Source organism: Nyctibius grandis, chromosome 6, assembly GCF_013368605.1.
Source record: "Nyctibius grandis isolate bNycGra1 chromosome 6, bNycGra1.pri, whole genome shotgun sequence".
In the NCBI taxonomy this organism is placed as follows: domain Eukaryota; kingdom Metazoa; phylum Chordata; class Aves; order Nyctibiiformes; family Nyctibiidae; genus Nyctibius; species Nyctibius grandis.
In genome coordinates, this window is record NC_090663.1 from 101,799 (window position 1) to 122,276 (window position 20,478).

The 20,478-nt window shown below is 70.0% G+C and overlaps 1 protein-coding gene across 5 annotated transcripts; it reads right to left on the minus strand.

Annotated features, from left to right (window-relative positions):
- Positions 1-248: 248 nt before the first annotated feature.
- LOXL3 (lysyl oxidase like 3) lies at positions 249-19,946 on the minus strand. Of its 5 annotated transcripts, XM_068403702.1 has the most exons (16): positions 19,842-19,946; positions 10,404-10,725; positions 10,068-10,231; positions 9,176-9,387; positions 8,422-8,475; positions 5,925-5,984; positions 5,441-5,660; positions 4,977-5,157; positions 4,515-4,669; positions 4,070-4,243; positions 3,484-3,646; positions 3,026-3,269; positions 2,111-2,226; positions 1,828-1,964; positions 1,135-1,246; positions 249-909 (listed from the first exon to the last, which is right to left on the minus strand). In XM_068403702.1, the coding sequence occupies exons 2-16, from the start codon at positions 10,711-10,713 to the stop codon at positions 836-838; spliced, it is 2,376 nt and encodes a 791-aa protein (XP_068259803.1). In that variant the 5' UTR covers positions 10,714-10,725; positions 19,842-19,946; the 3' UTR covers positions 249-835. The 5 variants fall into 5 exon arrangements, with proteins under 5 accessions (XP_068259803.1, XP_068259799.1, XP_068259800.1 ...); XM_068403698.1 differs by lacking the exons at positions 5,925-5,984; positions 8,422-8,475; XM_068403699.1 differs by lacking the exons at positions 5,925-5,984; positions 8,422-8,475 and having other exon boundaries at positions 19,827-19,946.
- Positions 19,947-20,478: the final 532 nt, after the last annotated feature.

The window sequence follows — 20,478 nt, forward strand, 5'->3', positions numbered from 1 at the left end:
TCCTGCTCTCCCCCTCCTCTCACCTGCACGGGCCTCTCCCAGTAGGACCAGTACCGCCTTTCTCTAGCCCAGCACGGGCTGGGGGTGGTGCAGGCAGGTTTTGGGGGTCAGGGGGCACCTTCCCTGCTCCACGTGGGTGCAGGGGGCACGGAGGGTGCCGGCCAGCCCTGCGGCGTGAGCCGCGCAGGGCCTTGGGGTCCTGCCGGGCTCGTCCCACCCCAGAGAAGAGGCAGCAGCCGTTGGGGAAATAGAACTGGCAACTTTATAGAGAAAATAAAATTACAACTAAGAGATGGGTGTGGGAGCCACTGCCGGGCAGCCCGAGGCAGCGCTGGTGGGGCGGGGGCAGCCACACCACCCCCAGGGACAAGGGGCTCCCCGGGGCCGGGCCGGGCCGTGCAGGGGTGCGGGTCCCTGCGTGGGCGGTGGGTCCTGGGGCTGGCAGAGGGGAGAGCCCCAGGGTGGGCGGGGGTGAGGGGAACCAGGGCGGGATGGGGGAGCAGGAGGGGGTGCAGCTGGAACGGCAGGGACTGGGGGCACCGTGGGGGTGCGGGACCTCCCGGGCTGCGCCCGTGTGCCACGGCCCAGGGGACGTGGGCGCAGAGTCTTGTGGGCAGTGGTTGGGGTGGTGGCCCCGGGCTGGGGGGTGCGGGCGTGCGGTGCCCCCCGCACCCTGTGGTGGGCAGGGGCAGCCCGTGGCCGTGAGCCCTGGGCGGTCCCGGCAGGGCGCGGTGGCAGCGGTGCCGGGCACGAGGCCTCCCCCGGCCCCCCAGCAGCTTCCTCCCGCCCGTGCGGGCTGACGAGGGAGATGCCCGTCTCCCCGGGGGCCGGGGCCCTACGAGATCTGGTTGTTGAGCTGACCTGGGTACTGCTCAAACCGCCTGCTGGCCTCCTCGCTGAGCGCGTCGCCTGCGCGGGCAGAGGGCACGGGCTGCGGCACAGCTCCGGCACGGCACGCGGCCCCCCCAGCGCCTCCGCTCCCACCGCGGCCGCCCCCAGGACCCCCACGCCGAGCCCCGCAGCCTGCCCCCAGCCCCGCTGCTTCCCGCAGCCCCCTCCCAGGGCACCCCTGCCAGGACCCCCCTGCCCCGGGGTGCCCTTGCCCCCCCCGCGCCGTGCCCCTGGGGCTGTTACCGATGTGGCAGCTGTGCACCCAGATGCGGTGCCCGTCGTACTTGCAGTTGCATTTCATGGCGTTGTTGGTGAAGTCGCTCTCTGCCACCTCGAAGTTGGGGTTGATGATGACCTGCGGGGCACTGGCAGTGAGGGTGGCAGCCCCGTGCCACGGGGCTGGGCCTCCTGGCGCAGCTTCGCTGCCTGCACCCGGCCCTGGCACCCGGCCCCGGTAGGGCTTGTCCCCCCAGTGGGACGTGCCGGAGGGCTCCGAGGGGCCGGTGGCTGCCGCTGTGGTGGGGTGGCCCTGTCACTGTGCACCACGTGCCCACGAACATGTTGCTCAGAGCAGGAAAACCCGGGCTGAGGCACGTCTGGGCAGTTCCCGCACGAGCCCTGCACGTCCCTGGACACGAGGACAGGCACAGCCCCGCACAGCGCACGCCTCGCCAGCCCCACCGCGCTCCAGCCTGCACTGAGAGCAGGGGAGGGAGGGCCTGGTGACTGGGGGGCACAGGGAGCTGGGGGCAAGGAGAGCTGGGGGCATGGAGAGCTGGGGCACAGGGAGAGCTGGGGGCATGGAGAGCTGGGGGCAAGGAGAGCTGGGGGCACAGAGAGATGGGAGCAAGGAGAGCTGGGGCACAGGGAGAGCTGGGGCGCAGGGGCAGAGGCTGGGGGGTGGCAGGAGGGCCCGGGGTGTCCCCGCTGCAGCACCTGCAGGATGTAGTTGCCAGGCTTGACGTCGGTGATGTCGATCCACTGGCAGTCGATGTCGTGCCGGTACAGGTCCCAGCAGCCCACGGTGATGCCCTGCTCCCCGAAGTTGGCACACTCGTACCGCTTGGCCACGTCTGTGGGCAGGAAGGGAGCGGCTCGTCCCCGCGCAGCCCTCGGCACGGCCACCGTGTCACCCCCCGGCGTGTGCAGCGGCTGGGGACGGGCAGCCCTGTGGTGGGGACACGGCGGGGACGGAGCTGCAGAGCCCCGCGGTGCCCACCTTCCTCGCACTCGGTGTCTTCGAGGCAGAAGCTGGCCTTGTGTCCCTCCGCCACCTTGGTGCCGTTGGGCGTCAGGATGTCGTAGTGGGTGAAGATGTCCATGCTGTGGTAGTGCCTGCAAGAGGGAGCCTGCGGCTGCGCCAGCGCGGGGAGCAGGGGGTGCTCGGGAGGAGGAGGGGGCCCTCGGAGCGGGTGGGGGACTCGCCCTGCCCTGCGCGATCCCCCCCCCCGCCGTCTGCCCGGCCCCTCACTGTCGGGAGGGTCCCCACGGCCCCTGCTCCGAGGCCGCAGTGCCGCAGGGTCGGGCAGAGCTCCGTGCTGCCCTGCGAGGGGACACGGCTGTCCCCAGCCAGCAGCCCAGGCAGGCGGGGGGGGCTCAGCTGCGGGGCACGGCCTGCAGCCCTGTCCGTGCCCCCAGGGCCCAGCCCCGGCGCTGCTCAGCCAGGGGCAGCCCTGGGCAAAGTGGGCGGAACGGGACACGGGGCAGGAGACGGTGCCTCACCCGGCGTCACCCTCACCCGGTGTCACCCGGTGTCACCATCACCCTCACCCGGTATCACCCTCACCCAGTGTCACCTGGCGTCACCCTCACCCGGTGTCACCCTCACCCGGTGCCACCCGTACTCGGCATCGCCATCACTCAGCGTCAACCTCACCCAGCGTCACCGTCACCCGTCGTCACCAGTGTCACCCGGCGTCACCCTCACCCAGTGTCACCCCCACCTGGCGTCGCCGTCACCCGGTGTCACCATCACCCTCACCCAGCGTCACCCTCACCCGGCGTCACCCGGCATCACTGTCACCCTCACCTGGTGTCACCCTCACCCGGCGTCGCCCTCACCCAGCCCACCCCAGCAGCACCATCACCCCCTCCCCACCCCAACCCCCTGTCCCTGCCCGCGCCGCGCACGCACCGGTGGCACTCGTGCCAGACCCAGGAGTGCCGGCCGGCCTTGGGGCGGAAGTCGGCGCGGCCGTTGTTGTGGATCTGGGAGGAGAAGCGGAGCAGGCGCCGGTGGCCGTAGGGCCAGTTGGCCAGGCGGGCCGAGCTGGAGAGGCAGTTCTCCTCGGCGGCGCAGTACAGCATGTGCAGCGGCCGGTCCTCGATGTACGCCGTCTCCTGCACCAGCGGCGCGTGCAGCAGCAGGTCGGAGGCGGCTGCGCGGGGAGCGGGCGGCTCTCAGGGCCCGGCGGCCGCCCCGGCGAGCGCCCGGCGTGGGCAGGGCCGAGCCGGCCGGGACGTGTGCCCTCGCCATCGGCTGGGCACGGGCTGGGCACGGGCTGACCCTGCAGCCCCGTCACCCGCAGCTCCCACTGCCCGCAGCCCCACCGCCCACAGACCCCACAGACCCCACCACCCGCCGCCGCTCACTCTCGGAGCAGATGACGCCCGCGGCGAAGCGCGTGCCCGTGTTCCTGCAGCTCAGGCCGCTGCCGTGGTGCTGGCAGTGGCTCAGGGACAGCTCGTGGCCCGCGCACTTCACCCCGCTCAGCACCATCTCCGTCACGTTGCTGGCGTCCCAGTACCACGTCTCCTGGGGGGGGGACAGGCCGGGTGGCAGGGCCGCCTGCCCGGGCTGCCCCAGCTCGCGCGCACCCCGCACCCAGCCACGGCGCGGCCCGGCCCTCGCACCCAGGCTGCCCACGAGGGTCCCGTCCTGCAGCCGCCCCCTTTGCCCCTGCACAGCCCCGCCGGTGCCTGCGCCCGCCGGGCCGTCACCGGGGCCTCCCCGCCGGCACCTGCCATCACCGCCTGCAGGGAGTAGCCCGGGCCGAGCTGGCGACAGGCCACCATGGCCTCCTCGGTGGCCCAGCTGTCGCCGCACACCGTGCCCCGCTTACTGCCCACCTCACCTCCCCGTGGCCCTCGATCTGCGGGGACCGTGAGCCGGGACCCCGCGCCGCCTCCCGCCCTGTCCCTGTCCCCGCGGAGCAGCCAAGCTGCCACCGGCACCTACCTGTAAGCCGTGGTTGGCGAATCCCAGCCCCAGCTGGCGACAGGCCACCATGGCCTCCAGCGTGCCCCAGCCTTCGCCGCACACCAGGCCCCAGCGGGGCCGGTCCCCGTCGCCGGCCCCCACCGCCACCTCGACCCGCCCCTCGAAGCGGCTCCGGCCCCCGCTCAGCCGGATCTGCGGAGAGAGCCGCGGCAGTGCCATCGTCACCGCGGCGCCCCCGCTGCCGGGGCCACGAGCCCCCCACGGCCACCCCGCTCCCCACAGGGGCAGCTCGGGGCTCCCACCCCCAAAACCCCCAAGCGCCAGGGCAGCCCTCGCCTCTGGGGGGAAATGTGTGGGGTGCGATGGGGTGCAGAGGAGGGATGGGCCGTCCTACAGCGGGTCCCGTGGGCCCCCCCAGCACCCCGCGGCCCCGCGGACGCTGGCAGCCCCCCACGGTGCGCACCAGGTTCTCGTAGCCCGTGTAGGGGACGTTGCAGCGGACGGCCGCGTCCTCCGAGTGCTTGCAGTCCTCCTGCGTGATGTTCTTGAAGGGGCAGCTCCAGAGGGACTTCTCGGTGCCCAGGCACTGCACCTCGTTCATGTGGACGGGCCCCGTCCCTGCCGGGAGGACAGGGGGGGCTCAGGGCCCGGTGACACAGGGATGGCCACGGCCACCCCTTCCTCATGGCTGCCCTTGCTCCTGGGCACACACTGAGGGAGCCTGGCACCCTCCTGGCCCCCGCGGCTGCTGCCCAGGGCCAAGTGGCTGCAGTCCCCTGGGGATGCCCGGGGCAAGCCTTGCACCGCGGGTGACCAGCAGCCAGGCGCCCGCGGGACAAGCCCGGCCATGGCCGCCCCAGCCTGGCAGAGCCTTGCACGGGGACAAGGAGGGCGATGCCCGGTTCCTCCGCCCCTGCACCCTCACCTTGGCCCATGCGCGCCCCGGTGAGGGCCTCCTTGGCGCTGCCGAAGCCCAGCTCGCGGCACACCACGCTGGCCGACAGCAGGTTCCAGCGGTCATCGCAGATCGTGCCCCACTCGCTGCCCCTGAGCACCTCGACGCGGCCCTCGCCGACCTTCGCGCCGCCCTTCAGCCGGATCCGCGGCTGCCGGGGAGCAGGATCAGGGCACGGTGTGGCACAGCATGGCGCCGAACGGCATGGTGCGGCACAGTGCAGCACGGCACGGCGTGGCACAACACAGAGCGGCACAGGGGCTGCTGGCCGTGACTCCTGGCACACGCAGGGACAGGACACGGTCCCCCCCTCCCGCTCCACGAGCTGGTCACCCAGGGACCCGCGCACCCGCTCTCGGGGCAGCCCAGGGGACAGGGCCCAGCAGCAGCCAGCTCCGGGCCCCCGCCAGGCTGCCCCTCCCCGCGGGGCTCACCTGGCCCTGCTGCTGCTGGCGCTGCTTCTTCTTGTGGGCGCTGCCCGTGGCGAAGAGGGGCCCGGGCACGCAGCTGACGACGGCGGGCATGCCGGCCCCGCAGGCGGCCGAGGCGTTGCCGCGGTAGAACTCGAAGGCGCACATGGAGAGATGCACCTCGGTCCCCGTGCAGGACACGGAGTGCAGGCGGTACCTGAGCTGCTGCCGCTCCGAGAAGAGCCTGCGGGGAGAGAGGAGCCCTGAGCCGCGCGCGGCACGGCCGGCCGGCAGCAGAGGTGTCCGTGGCCGCCCTGCCTGCGCCTGCGCTCGCTGTCCGCGCCCCTCGCACCGTCCCCTGGGCAGAGACGCGCCGTGCCTGCCGGGCGCCCGCCCCACATCCCCGGGGGCACGGGGCACGCACGGCTCCGGGGGCACGGGGCAGGCACGGCTCCGGCAGCACCGAGCGGGGCTCCTGGCGCTCAGGCTCACCACCGGAGCCATTTACCTCTTCTTGGACCCTACATTCTCCGTGCGCTTTTGCTTAGGCTGAGGTTTGGAGGCCAGCCTGGAAAACAGAAAACAACGTCAAGGAGCCCGGGGCTCGGGCTGTCGCCTCCGCCAGCTGCAGGGACACGGAGCATGGCCTGTGCCGGCTTTCGCTGGACACCGAACTGGGCACACTGGCCTCCCGGGGAGGCTCATGCACGTCCCCTTCGTGCCACGCGTGGCTGCAGCGGCATCATCGGCTGCCAGCACCGTGACGCGCTGCCCCCCGCAGCGATGATGCGGTTTCCTGCCCGCACCCCCCAGGAAACCGAGCCGGATGCAGCAGCATCCCGCGCTACCGTCGCACGGCAGATCAAACGCCACCGGCAGCGATTTGATCTGTGACACCAGCGAGGTGTGCCCGTGCCCTCGCCCAGACACCGCCGCTGCCCCGTGCTCCGGGGAGCGGGGTGCCCAGCGAGCGCAGCACCAAGCACACGGTGCTTGCCCCGGTGCCACGGGGCACGGCGAGACCCGCTGCGGGCTGGCCAGGACCCGCGGCCAGCGAGGGCAGCTCCCCGGGAGCCCACTGAGCGGCGCGGGGAAGGGAGGCTGCCTGGGGCCCAGCACACGGGGTGTAGGTCCGGTCCCAAAACGCTCAGGTGCTTCACGCAGGGAGGAAGGTGCCGAGCAGGGCCAAAGCCCTGGGGACCGCACGGGGTGAAGAGTGGGTGCCCCAAAACAGCCCAGGGGACTGACACCCCCCAGGGACAAGGCAAAACCCCCCCTGGCCACTGGCCCAGCGGGGCGGCAGCAGGTCTGTGCCAGCCCCACGAGCCCCAGGACACAGCACGGGGCTGCCAGGAGCCGGGATCCACACAGCCGGGCAGGGGACACGCACACCCGTGCAAACTCATGACACCACACCCCGATCCTGCACCCGGTCCTGGGTCCCCAGGACAAAAACGACATCGGCTCAGCGGTGCGAGCCCCGGGGAGGGCCACCGAGGCCGTCGGGGCTGGAGGGGAGCCGGGACAGGGGCTGCTCCGGGGGTCTGGCAGCAGCTGCAAGGGGCTGTCCGGCGCAGAGCCCAGAGCCCAGCTCCTCCAGCCCTGGGAGAGGAACCCGGCGTGATGGGCAACGCGAGGTGGAAGGAAAGCTTCCCCCACGAGGGCTGTTCAGCGTCGGAGCAGAGGCCACGAGGTGTGGGACCTCCAGAAGCCGACTGGATGAAGCCCTGGGCTGGCCCGCAGCTGGCCCTGCTCCACGCAGGGGGTTGGACCCGGACACCCCGAGGTCCCTCCCAGCCTGGATGAGCCCGTGACCCCAAATGGATCAGCCCCAGCAAAGCAGCGCGTGGCTCTCGGGAGGCAGCTGCTGCCCGGGCAGAGGGAGGGGAGCACCCGCAGCTCCACGGCCTTCGCAAAGCGTCTCACCCAGCGCCGCAGGGAGAGAGCCGCTCGCCGGAGACGGGGCGGCCAGCACCAAACCGGGCAGGCAACGGCTGGCTGTGGCGAGCGGGACCTGGGGCGGGGGTCTGAGGAGACCCCAAGGGCTGACAGGGCTGCGGGAGCTGGCGAGGGCGACTGTGGGGGACACGGCGCTGGGAAGTGTCACATGGAGAGCTCGGGGTGGGTCCGGGGCGTGGGGCACCTTTGGCACCAGGGGAGGTGGTGGGACCGGGCAGGGTCGTGTGCTGGGGGCAGAGCAGCGGCTCCGTGTGGCAGCGGGCTCAGGCGAGAGGTGCCGTGTCCCAGCCCGGAGGGGACGGGCTCCAGCTTGCTGCACCCACCAAACCCGGCACCAGGGTTTGGGGACGGAGGGAGGGGGCAGCCAGAGCATCCCCCGAGACTGGCAGAAAGGCAGCAAGAGCGAGCGGGCAGAGCGTGCGAGAGAGCCCGGGCAGGCGCAGCCCTCGGGACGAGACCTGCGACACCGTGCCCATCACCCCGGCGCCCAGCACCGCAAACACCGCCGTGCCCATCACCCCAGCGCCCAGCACCGCGAACACTGCTGTGCCCATCACCCTGGCGCCCAGCACCAGCCCCCCCCAGGGAACGGAGGGGTGCGCAGCCTCCCCAGCGTCCCCACTGCTGCTTTCTGCTGAGAGCGGCCCGTTCCCGTGGCCCTCCCTCCCCATCCGCCACACGAGACAGCCCCGCTCCCAGGCCCCTGGTCCCCGTGGGGCCGCAGCACGGGACGCCGCAGCCCCCTCCGTGCTCCCGGGGGATCCTGCCCGCAGACCCTGACCCCGTGTCGGGCGCCTGCCCGGTGCGTGGGACGGGGCTGCCCTGCCTGGGGCACGGCCGGCCTGGGAGGTGGGCTGTCTCTGGCAGGGATGGGGGCCCCGGGGCGCACAGGCAGGTCCCACCAGCGTGGGGTTCGCCCTGCCCGGCCCCCGCTCTGCTCCGGCCGGATCCGTCTGTGCCAGGATCCATCCGATGGCAGAGGCCGGCGGGGCCGGTCAGCCCAGCTCTGCCAGGGGCTCAGCAGACGGGGCGCCCCGGCCCCTTACCTGCCACCCGGCCTCGGGCTCCGGCCCTTCGTCCTGGCTGCGCGCTTCAACCGCCTGCGGGGCAACACGGCGGCTGCGCGGTCAGGGGTGTGGGCGGCACCAGGCACAGCGCCGGGCACCACGCCGGGCACCTCGCTGAGCACCGCGCCATGGGCACCACGCCATGGGCACCGCACCGGGCACCGCGCCGGGCACCGCACCATGGGCACCGCACCAGGCACCATGCTGGGCACCACGCCATGGGCACCGCGCCATAGGCACCACGCTGCGGGCAGCACATCTGTGCCCACACCTCTGGGCCCCTCGCCCGGGCCATGGGGCTGCTGGAGCATCCCCGCCTGGCTCGGTCCCTCGGCACGGGGGCCCCCGCGCTCTGTGCCAGAGGGAAACGTGGAGGTCACCACTGCCAGGGAGCAGGCGCTGCCCTCTTGGAACAGCCTCTGCAGCAGTTCATGGGGCAGGCGGGTGGACACGGCCCCCAGCCATGCCACGGCCCCCGGTTTGGTTAGCCAGTGCCCGGTTTGGTTAGCCAGCGCCCACCTGGCCAGCTGGGGCCAGGCCTGGCGAGCAGCAGGGATGGGAGGGATGCTGGCGAGCTGCAACACCCGACAGCACGGTCTGCTCTGCCCCCAGCAGTGCCCCGTGTCCCCAGCTCTGCCCCAGCCTGGTGCCCCCAGCCCTGCCCCAATCCCCAGCCCAGTGCCCCCAGCCCTGCCCCACTCCCCAGCCCCGCGGGCTCCCCTCTTCTACTCACTTGTAGAAGTTCCTGTTGACCTTTTTCTCTCCGGGGAAGCCCATCATGCCGCAGACCACGCGGCTGTTCTGGCCGCCCCAGCCCTGGTCGCAGATCTGCGCCCAGCCGTCCTTGTAGCGCACCTCCACGATGCCCTCCGTCTCCGGCAGCTGCCGCCGGCCCCCGGCCACCACGGGCCGCAGCCGGACCTCCTCCACGTGGCTCTGCTCCGTCTGCGGGGCACAGGCCAGCCCGGGCTCGCACCGCTCCCGCCAGCCCTGTCCCGGGGGCACCCCGAGGGCGCAGCACCCGCGGGAGATGGGTCCCTGGTCCCAGGCGGGGAACAGGGCCCCACATCCCCCCGGCCCCCCGGAGCATCCCCTGGGAGCACGGCCAGGAGAGACAGCGCTGCCATCCCGTCGCCTCGGGACCCCACACCCGGCAGGAGGGTGCCCAGACCGCCCGTGCCCAGGCACCCACCCCGAGGAGGATGGCAGCAGGGGGTGCGGGGACGCTGCAGGACATGGCCCCAGCCATGACATGCCCCCAGGACAAGGGCAGCCAGGAGAGCTGCTCTGAGAAACAGCCTGGGGGAGAGGAGGAGAGGGAGAGGCCATGTGTGTGCCCTGGCACCGAGGGGCCCCGGCAGGCAGGGGACAGGAGAAAGCAGGCGGCAGGGGCAGACGTCCGTGAGACGGACACCCTGGCCTGGAGGAGCTGCGGGGGAAGTAGGGACATGGGGACACCCGTGTGCCAGGGCTGAGGGACGGCTCTAAGGGGGTCCCCGGGTCCTGTGTGTGGAAGCCTGCCAGTGTGCGGTGGCGAAGCTGCCCCACGGCAGGGCCACCCCACGGCAGGGCTCCTGGCAGCTGGCTCTGCAGGTGCCGCCCATCCTGGCCAGCAGCCTCCTCACCTCGATGACGTTGGAGTCCTTGAAGCCCGGGATGCGCTCGTCCTTGCAGATGACCCCCGCGTCTTCCTCGTGGCTGCAGTCGCTGTTCCCCCAGCCCCGGTGTCTGCAGTCCACGATGCTCTTCTCGCCGCCGGCACAATTCACGTTGTCCAGCCAGATCCGCCCTGCCAGACACCGGGGCCGGGGGTGAGGAGGGGGCCGAGCCCAGGAGCATCCCCCGGGAGTGGGGAAGGTGCCCGCGGAGCACGGCCAGGCACCGCGCAGGCGTTGCACGCAAACCCACGTCAGCCCCAGCCCGCGCAGCACGGGGGGCTGCGCCCGCCGCCCTGCTCTTACCGACGCCTTTGCCGTACTTGGCGCTGTGGGCCCAGCCGGTGGCAGCCACGAAGCCGAGGTGCCGGCACAGCACGTGCGCGTTGGCCAGCGTGAAGTCGTCGTCGCAGACGGTGCCCCACTCGTCGTTGTAGAAGACCTCGACGCGGCCCTCGTTGTGCTTGCGGGGGTACCCGGCCAGGCGGAACCTCAGCGGGGGCGCGGGGCCGCGCGTGGGGCCCGGGGGGGTGGGCTGGGCGCTGCCCACCCACAGCCACACGCTGCCCAGCACCACCAGCAGCTCCCGCCGTGCCCACGCGCCGCAGCCTCCCATGGCAGCTCGGCTCTGCGGGGGCAGAAGGGTCGGGGCGTGCGGGACGGGCCGGCTGTGCCGACACACCAGCCCCCCGATCCAGACGCGTGCCGGGGACCCCCCGCTCGCCCGCAGCCCCTGCTCCGCCCCATCACCCCGGGGCCTGCCCAGCACCTCCCCGGCACCTCGCACCCCTCCGCCAACAGCCGCCACTGAACCCCCACCGCACCGCCGGTCTCACGTCTCGCGCCAAAGGGCCGTGGCGGCGGGCCAAGGGGCACACGAGGGTCCGCTGGAAAGGGGGACCGGCTGCCGTGCTGCCCTGCCAGCCTCCACCCGCTCGCCCATGGCTTGCTGCCCTCGTGCTGGCTTGGTGGGGCTCCAAGGGCGCATTGGGGCAGCCCCAGGGACCACGGCCGATCTCTAGGTGCCACCCTGCAGGAGCCCCTTCCCCTGGGCTGTGTCACCCCTCTGCTCCCGGCCCCTCCTGCGGGTGACAGCAAGGTCCCTGCAGTGGCCTCAGGAAGGGGCCCTCACCGAGCGGAGGGGCCGGGGGGTCCCCTCTCGCACAGCACGGCCTCTCCAGGGCCTGGCCCTCAGCCCAGGGCCAGCATCTGGGGCAGAAACCAGCCCCATTCCCACTCCCTTCACTCCTCCAGGTCACCCTCCGCTCTGGGAATGCCCCAAGGCAGGGATGAACCGGGACAGTGCCCAGAGGCTGCCCCGTTCCCGTGCCCTTTGCACCAACACAAACCCCTGACGGGGCCCGGCCCTGCCGCCTGCCTGTCCCTTCGGGCACGTGCCAGGTCGGAGGTGCCACCGAGAGCCCCGAGTCCCTCATGGTGAGCCCCGGGTGCCCGCAGGGATGCTCAGGAGAGAGGGTGAGGGGTGACAAGGACCAACAGCACGTGTGAAACGCGCACCGACCCCCTCGGGGCCACCACACCAGCGTGGTCTGGCTCGCTCCTCTGTCCCCTGGGGCACGGGGACACCGCAGCGCTGCTGGGGACACGGCAGCGGGCAGGAAGGCGCCCGGCCCCGGGCAGCCTGTGAGCCCTGGGGCTGGTGGCGCTGGCGCCCGGCTCCCTGCACCTCAGCTGCCAGCTTCGGCACTGCGAGAACAAAACAAAGCCCAGCGGGAAGCGTGTTTGTGGGCAGACAGCAGGGAAACGCTTTGCTGAGCCCTTTCACCAGCCCGTTATGGAGAGCTGGCACGAAGGGCCACCCCAGCCCTGGCAGCAGCACGGGAAGGGGCTCTGCGGGCTTGCCAGGGCCGGGATGCGCCACCCACAGCCCCGCTCCGTCTGGGAGGCAGCGGAGGGACGAGGTTCCCACCTCGCAGCAGTAATGAAACACTTCTCACAGAGGGGACATCCCCCCGCCCTGGCGAAGCGTTATACATGTGGGCCCTCTCGGTGCTGACCACCACACCGCGGGGGCCGAAGGCTGCGGGCATGTAGGGACTAAAGCTTCGCCCGTGCCTGCCCCGAGCGAGCGCAGCGGGGCCGCGGGCAGCGCCGGGGTCAGCTTGACGCTCCGGGACAGCAGCACAATTAACGCCGGTCCCCGCAGCTCTGCAGAAACAGCCCGTGTCACACGGCTGGTGTGACCTTCCATGAGATCACAGGTTTGGTTAATCGCAGTAACTGTGCTGATGTAACAGGCTGAGACTGGGAGGCATTCGATTCATCTTGCTCTGCCTCTTAATGAATAATTAGCACTCAACAGAAGCAGTGCGCCCTCGGCTAAGTGGATTAAAGCTGGTCACCTGCTGGCACTACAATGTGGGTACAATGGGGAGTCACCACGCCGTGGGCGTCCTGGTGAGCATCACGTGCTCTTCAAAGCAAAACCGTGTCTGGAGGAGGGAAAATGTCCCCTCGTACGGTCTGTGGAGACAGAGCGGAGCAGGGGTGTGGGGACAGAGCCAGCCAGCCTGGCAGAGCGGCACCATGGGGCCTTGTCCTGGGTTGGTGGGGGTAAAGTTCATAGAGTCCCTTTTCTGCTCCAGGTTGTGCCCAGCTGCGGCTGGTGATCGAGGCCATGAGCAGTTACACCCAGGGCAGCTGCCCCAGGCTGCCCACAGGTGATTCTGTGACATTGACCTCAGGGGCACTATAAATGGGGCAGCTGCTGGGGAGGGGGCTCTTGGCTCTGCTCTCCTCTGCCTCCTTCTCCTCTCCTCAGCGGCTGTGACCCTGGGAGGAACTTGCCACCACTCTGAGCTGAGTAGAACTTTGTGTCTTTTGTATTATTATTGGTTTCCTTATTTTATTCAATCTGTTTAAATTTCAACCTACGAGTCTCCCTCCTTTCCCCAACTCCCTTTCTCAGCTGGGGAGGGCTCTTGGCTGATAGAACTGGTTATTGCTCAGCCCTGGGTGTGGGCTGAATGGGGACAGTTTATTCGGTGCCCAATGTAAATCGCTCAACCGGGAGAACCGTGGGCTTTTGATCCGAGCGTCTTCGAGGGTTGAGGCTGTCACAGGTCTGACTGCTTTTGTCACGAGCATTCGTTATGTTGGTGTTGGTAGCTGGGCTGCTGGGAGGAGTTCTCTGGGGTTTGGTTTTAGAGTTGCTTTTGGGGTGGCTAATCAAATGTGTGGCTCTGCTGCGGTTTGTTACTGGTTTTGCTGCGGTTTGTTACTGGTTTTGTGCGTGTTATCACTTCTGGCCATGGACTTAGAGGTCTCACTCTGCTGTGTTGTTTGGCGCTAGTTTATGGTATTATAAATTCTTCTGTAACCGTGCCCCTCTTTGATTTCTATGCCATGGGAGTGGGCGATGTGTACTTTCCTTTTCCCCTGAGGCTGATCTCAACGGCTTTGGAGAACTTTAAGTACTCGTGGGATGTTTTGACCCCCACGCTCGTGTTGTCAGGCCTTTTGAATGTCCTTCGGTTCTTGCTCTCGCATAAACATGGGTAGAGGTGTGGATACAGCTCAGCTGCTGCAACCACTGTAACGGGCCCCTCCAGCAGCTCCAGCCCCTGTGACAGACACCACAGCTGCCCCGGCACCCACGGACACTCAGACCCTCCCAGTCCCTGCAGCAGACACCCCGGCTACCCCAGAGGCTGTTCAGATCTCCGCACTGGGCACTGCGATCACCCAGCTCCAGCAGCACTTGCTGCGATGACCCAGATTTGGCACCAAGGGCTGCAGCTAAACAGCCCCCAGGGATGGGTGATGCGGCTCACCTGGGGACTCAACCAGTGCCAGGGTCAAGAGAGGAAAACCACAAAAAGGGCAAGTCGAGATGGCCGACCAGGGACATCGCAGGAGGCCGAGCCAGAGGTGACCACTCGATCCCCATCCCTCAGTGACCTGCGGGACACACGTAGGGGTTACAGCCATCATGAGGGCAAGCAGCTCGTTACTTGGCTGCTCCACTGCTGGGATAATGGAGCTGATGGTTTCGAGTTAGAGGGTAGCAAAGCCAAGCAGCTGGGACCAATGGCTGGAGAAGTGGGTATTGACAGGGGTCCTGCAACTGGTGCAGAGCCCCTCGCTCTCTGGCAGTGACTCCTGCGAAGCGTAAGGAAGAGGTCTCCCTTTGGGGGTGATGTCCTGTACCACCCAGGCAAGAGGACAACCACTGAGAGGTGTCAGGAATCTGAGGGAAATAGCTGTGCGGGAGCTGATTTTTGAGGACCTGGGTGACCCGCAGACACCACTAGATCCAGATGCACCCAGAGTCACCGGACCCACGCGGCGCAAGCGGATACTGAGCGTGCCACTGCCGTATGCCAGCACGTTGGCATCAGTTATGTGGGGAAATGCCGAGGCACCAACGGAAGGTGACGTGGATAGTCGGATGCAGCACATCACCCTGTCCTGCCCAGCATCACCGGTCCATCACACCGCACTGAGGCCAGGTCCCGATGTGCTGACAGCGAATCCCATGTCATTTTCTCCTGCCCTGAGACACTATTATGAGAAATGGAAGCCACGGGTTTGGACTAAATTAATTCAATGGACTTCTTGGAGAGATAGCCCATAGACTAAGAGAATGATACCTGCGTGTATATATATGTGTATATATGTCGAGAGGTGGGGAAAATAGTGACTTGGATGTGACACAAATGATATAGAACAAGGGGTGGAATCCTGTCCTGGTTTTGCAGGGATAAAGTGTATAGAGTCCCTTTTCTGCTCCATGCTGTCCCAGGCTGTGCCCAGCTGTGGCTGGTGATTGAGGCCGTGAGCAGTTAAACCCAGGGCAGCTGCCCCAGGCTGCCCACAGGTGATTCTGTGACACTGACCTCAGGGGCACTAGAAATGGGGCAGCTGCTGGGGAGGGGGCTCTTGGCTCTGCTCTCCTCTGCCTCCTTCTCCTCTCCTCAGTGGCTGTGACCCCAGGAGGAACTTGCCACCACTCTGAGCTAAGTAGAACTTTGTGTCTTTTGTATTAGCGTTGATGCTGGTTTGCTTATTTTATTAATTCTATTTATATTTTAACCCACGAGTCTCCTTCCTTTCCCCAACTCCCTTTCTCAGCTGGGGAGGGGTCTTGGGTGATAGAGAACTGGTTATTGTTCAGCCCTGGGTGCGGGCTGAACAGAGACAAGCCTGTATCCTTGACTACACAGAAAATTTAAGCCCGTGCATTTAGGAACAAACCAAGTAGAACCAGAGACCAGGAGATGGCACCTGAGGAAGCGCTCGGGCTTTGTGCAGCAAAGCCCCAAGTCCCCACCAAGCCCCAGCAGCGTGACCTCCAGCACCTGGTACGCTCAGTCTGAACGGGATCACCGAAACCATCCGTGCCAGGGAGAGCGCTGGGCTGGATGCGCGGGCTCAGCCCCGGCCCTGCGGTGACACGGGGCAGCCCCACACATGCCTGTGGTCCCACAGCCCTGCCCCGCAGCTGCCTGGGCACGGGGCACAGCCAGGAGGGATGATGCTGGGGAGCATCCCCATCCTCGCGCCGTGGTGGTTGGGAAGAGCTGCTTGGCTGTGTGACCCCGCGACAAGCGTCCCCCAGCCCCTGCAGCCGCGGCAGGAGGTGCCCTGGGACAGGGCAGTGATGTCCCGCTGACGCCCTGCTCTGTCACCCCCAGCTCAGCTACCTCAGCCCCCACAGTCAAAAGCCCCCTGTGGGTTTCTCTTCCTCACAGTCCTTCAGTTGCCTCTGAACCTGCTCGAACGTCCGCAATCCACTCCTGCACTAACCCAGCTTGCTGCCGCCCTCAGCACTCTGCTCCCGGGTCCTGGCTTTCCCCTGCTCATCCCGCATCCCCGCTGCCCTTCCTCTGCCCCCGCAGCTCAGCCCGTCCTCGGCTCCCGCTGCCCACCTCGGGATTTCCCAGCGAAGCGCCCTGCTGAGCTCTGCACGGGCCAGGAGCCCTTCCCGCGCCCAGCCCAGGACAGCAGCGGGCTGGCAGCGGGAGCTCCCTGGGGCACGGCGCTAGCCGCTTCCCCGCTCCTGCACCATCTCCCTCTCCGAGCGCACTCCGTGCCCCTGTGCCAGGGCAGTCGGGCTGGCAGGGCTCTCGTTGCCCAGATCACTTTTTCCACTTTCTGAGAGACGAGCAGGGCGTTTGCTCTGCTGCTGCCACGTGACGCTGCCCCAGCTCCCCGCTCGGCTGGCAGGCTTTGCTCCTGGTGCCGCCGGCGGCTCCAGGACAGGGAGCCCAGCCCTGGCAGGGCCGTCCCGGGACCCCAGCGGGGCCGTCCCGGGAGCCCTGGCACGGCTTTGCAGGCTGGCGGACGGGGTGATCCCTGCGCAGCATCTCCCGCTTACAGCCCGGGCCCCCTCCCTCCCGCTGCGGGGCCAGCCCTGACGCAGCCCCAGGGGCCGCGGTCCTGCCGGCTGGCAGGGCAGGAGGGCACGAGGTCTGTGCCAGGGCTGGGATAGGCAAGCTGGGGGTCCCTCCACGCTGGAGGGGCTGATCGACCAGCACGAGAGTCCCATGGGGGATCTCCCATCTCCCCCCCTCTGGCAGGGGAAGGTGCCCCCCTCTGCCCAGCCTCCGCGGACGGCTCCTGCTGAGCGCGAGGGTCCCACCGTGTTGGCACACGGCACAGCTGGTGCCACCAGCGGCACAGTGGGAGGGCACGAGCGCTGGTGCTTTCGGAGGACCAGGACTCTGGGAGCCACACGAATCCCCTGGAGAGGTGACAGGCAGAGGTGCCCGGCCAGGCAGCACCCGTGGGAGGGGCAGGGGGCCGGGGATCACCTGGGACAGGGTGTCCCACGTGTCCCCTGGCTGCCGCCGCACAGCTCGGACCTGAGCCGGGCACAGTCGTGCCCAGCCTCACCTGCCCCAGCGCTCGGCCGTCCCCCTGCCAGCCGCCTGCCCCGGCCAGGGACAGCCTCCTCCCGGCCCAGGGCTCCTGCCAGAGCTGCCAGCCTGCGCCGTGCCGCGCCGAACGTGCCTGTCCCTGCACAGGCTCGGACACAACCGCGCTCGCTGCGAGTGGAAAGGGCTCGGGAGGACGGGCTGGGCGTGGGAGCGCGGAGCAGCCCGGCTCCTCGCCGCTGCCCAGGAAACCTCAGGAATGTCCCGGCTGGCGCGTGCAGGGCCCCGAGCCGCCCCACGGCGTGGCTGGTGCTGGTGGCGGGACGTCCGAGAGCCCTGCGGGGCTGGGACCCCGGGGTCCCCGCGCTGCCGAGGCCGGCGCGGGCGCAGGGGCCCTCGGGAGCAGCCGGCAGCCCCGTGCAGCAGCAGGACCCGCGGTGCTGCTCAGCCTGCTCCCACGCGGCCCCGCGGGCTCTGCCTGTCCCAGCAGGCGATCGGGGCTCCTGTGCCCCCCCAGGACAGGGCCACCCTGGCAGGGCCTGCAGCCCCTCCCCGGCCAGGCGCTGCTCCCACCAGGGCTGCGCTGCCCCGATGGCATCTCGCGCAGGGGCTGCCCCTCCCGGCGGGGTGAGCGGTGCCGACGAGGGGTGCCCGGAGCCTGGGGGGCTGCCGGCTCCCAAGGACTGGTCACATCCAACGTGCCACTCGGCACTCACCGGACACACCGAGGGACATCGGTCCACCCCAGCAAAACCCTGGTGGCAAACAGACCCCGGGAAGGGGCAGCTCCCAATGAACGGGGCCCCTGGCAAGTCGGTGTCCGATGGGCGCGCGTCAGGGCAGCCGAGCGTGGGGTGTCCCTGCGGCACGGGGACGACGTCAGGGAACGGCCAGGCCAGGGCGGGCCCCGCGGGAACGCGCCTTGGACACACGCACAGGGACATGGAGCAACCCAGGCCCTGACAACTGGAAGGACTCAGCGAAGAGCGGCACCAGTGACCGAAGAACTGGGAAACCCGCCAGCCCCCGGAGGAAGCAGCTCCCTCTGTTTATCCTTCCTTGGGAAGGTTGAGGGGTGACACGGCCCACGCCAGGACAGCCCTGGGAGCGCGGGGTCCCGTCCCCAGCGCTCAGGGCAGGAGAAGGTCGGGCGGGTCCCATGGCTTCAGGCGCTGGGCTCCATCCCTGCCCTTCTCCCCAGAGCCCCCTGCGCACAGCCCGGCGCTGGCCCTTGCGCAATCCCGGCTGCCGGGATGGGCCTGCTTCGCTCCTCCTGCTTCCCGGCAGCCCTGGGGGGCCGGGAGTGTGTGTGCACGGGCTGGGGGAGCCCCAGCACCCCCACCCCGCTTGGGCAGGACCCGCCAGCTCCCTCCCGCCAGACCCCCTGGGATGGGAGCTCCAGGGTGAGCGCAGCCGAGGGCTGGAGGGCAGTGGGGCTCTGCTGCTGAACTGGTCCCAGAAGCAGCAGGGAGCAGCCTGGGGCCACCACCGCAGCCTGGCCGCCCTGGCAGGCTTGGTGACACCTCCCAGCACCCCCCCACCTCGGAGCCCCCAGCCTGGGGGTGCCTGCCCCCATCGTGGGCCGTGGCAGGGACACCGCTGTGGGCAGCGTGCCCCAGCTCCAGGGTGTCAGCTGGGGCAGGGCGCTGTGTGCACGTCCCTTCCCCTGCTGTCCCCCTGTCCTGCTGTCACCCTCTAAGCCAGGGCAGGTCACGGTACAGCTCTTTGCAGTTCCTAACGCCACACAATTGTCCCAGGACACGGCAGGGCCCTCAGCTCTGCCAGGGGCTGCCCGCCCTGCTCGGGGCTCCCCCGGCTCCGGAGGGGCAGCCCTGGGAGGAACCAGCTGCAGGCGGGAGGGAAAGACCCCGGAGGAACGTGCAGCCATCGGCCACACGGTCCGAGAGCCCGGGCAGGCTGAGGGCAGGCGGGGGTCTGGGGGCCCAGGCACCCCCAGCTCAGGGGCAGCCTGCTTGGAGCTACGGGGCGACAGGCGACCCGCTCAGCTGCCTGCCCACCCCCTGGAGCGAGCTGGGAAGAGAGAACGTGCCCCCAGCCCTCACACCTCCCGTCCCTTCATCCATCCTCCCTTCCAAGGGCTGCAGAAAATTCCATCTGCACGGAAACCCTGAGTCTGCGCCGGCCTTTGGAAACCGCAGCTCTGCAAACACGCCTGCAGCGCGCTCGGGGCGGGGGGAACGGCTGCCCAGCCCCGGCGCGGCCCCCCGCAAACCTGCTGGGGCTGCTGGGGGCCCCTTCCCGGCCAGCGCGTGGGAAAGGTGCGCTCCCCGCGCCCGTCACCCTGTCACCCTGCCACGCAGGGACACGAGGCGTGGGTAACGGCACCGGTAACGGCACCGCACACCGGCACGGCTAACGGCACCGGTAACGGCACCGATCACGGTACCACACGACCCCCCCCGTGCCGCCGGCGGAGCGCACAAAGCCACCTCTCTGCAGCGAACCCGGGCACCCCCCGCCAGCCCCGGAAAGCCGCTACCCGCACCCCCCGCACCCACGGGCGGGCCCGGCCACGCTCCGACGTGCGGGGGCTCGGCGCTGACACGGGCCCCCCTCAGCCCGGCCCCCCGCAGCGGCGGAGCCTGCGCGACCCCCGCACGTGAGACGGCCGGGCCCTCGCCCCCCGCCGCCCCCCCCGCACCCGACCGGCGCTCCAGCCCCGGCGCCGGCACGGCCGGGCGGGCTCCGCGGGTGCCGGGCACGGCACGGCTCGGCGCGCCCAGCGCCGCCGCTCCCGGGCCGGGGCCGGGCCGGTCCCGCTCGGCTGCCCCGCGCGGTACCTCCGCTCCCCGCGGGCTGCGCGGCTCCGGCAGCCCCAAGCCAGAGCGTCCAGCCGAGTGCGGCGGGGCCGAGCCGGGCCAAACCGTACCGAGCCGGGCCGTACCGGGACGAGCCGTTCCGAGACGAGGCGAGCCGTACCGTGCCGAGCCGAGCCGCCCCTCTCCGCCCCGGCCCGCCCCGCGCCGTGCCCAAGTGTCCGGGGCCGGCCCGTGCCGCCCCGCCGCCCCGAGCGGCCCCGGCCCGGCCCCACAGCCGGTACGGCGAGGGCGGGCCCCGCGCCCCCGGCCCCCGCCCCGGGATGGGGCCGGCCCCACCGGGGCCCCCGCCCCGACCACGCTCCGCTTCAGGGCCGGCCCCGGCTCCCTGGGACCGAGACTCTGGGGCTGCCCCGGGCCCTCCTCGGGACAGCCCAGCCCTCCCCGCCCGCGGAGGGTCCCGGAGCCCGGCTCCACCCGCCTGGCCGTGGGCACCGGGTCCCGTCCAGCCTGGGACACCCACGGCAGCCCCGGGGACGGGGACAGGAGGGTGTGAGGGGGACGTGCTGGTACCCCACCACTTCCCCCCGAGGGATGAACCGTGGAGAGAGCCCAGCAAATGCTTTATTGCCAAGGACAGCAGGGATGGAGGCTGCCTCGCTGTGTCACGGGCCAGACTGGTCCATACGGACGAGGAGGCCCTGGGTGCCGAGCGCCAGCCCCGGCACCGGCTGCCCGGCCGATGGGGAGAGCTGGACAGCCCAG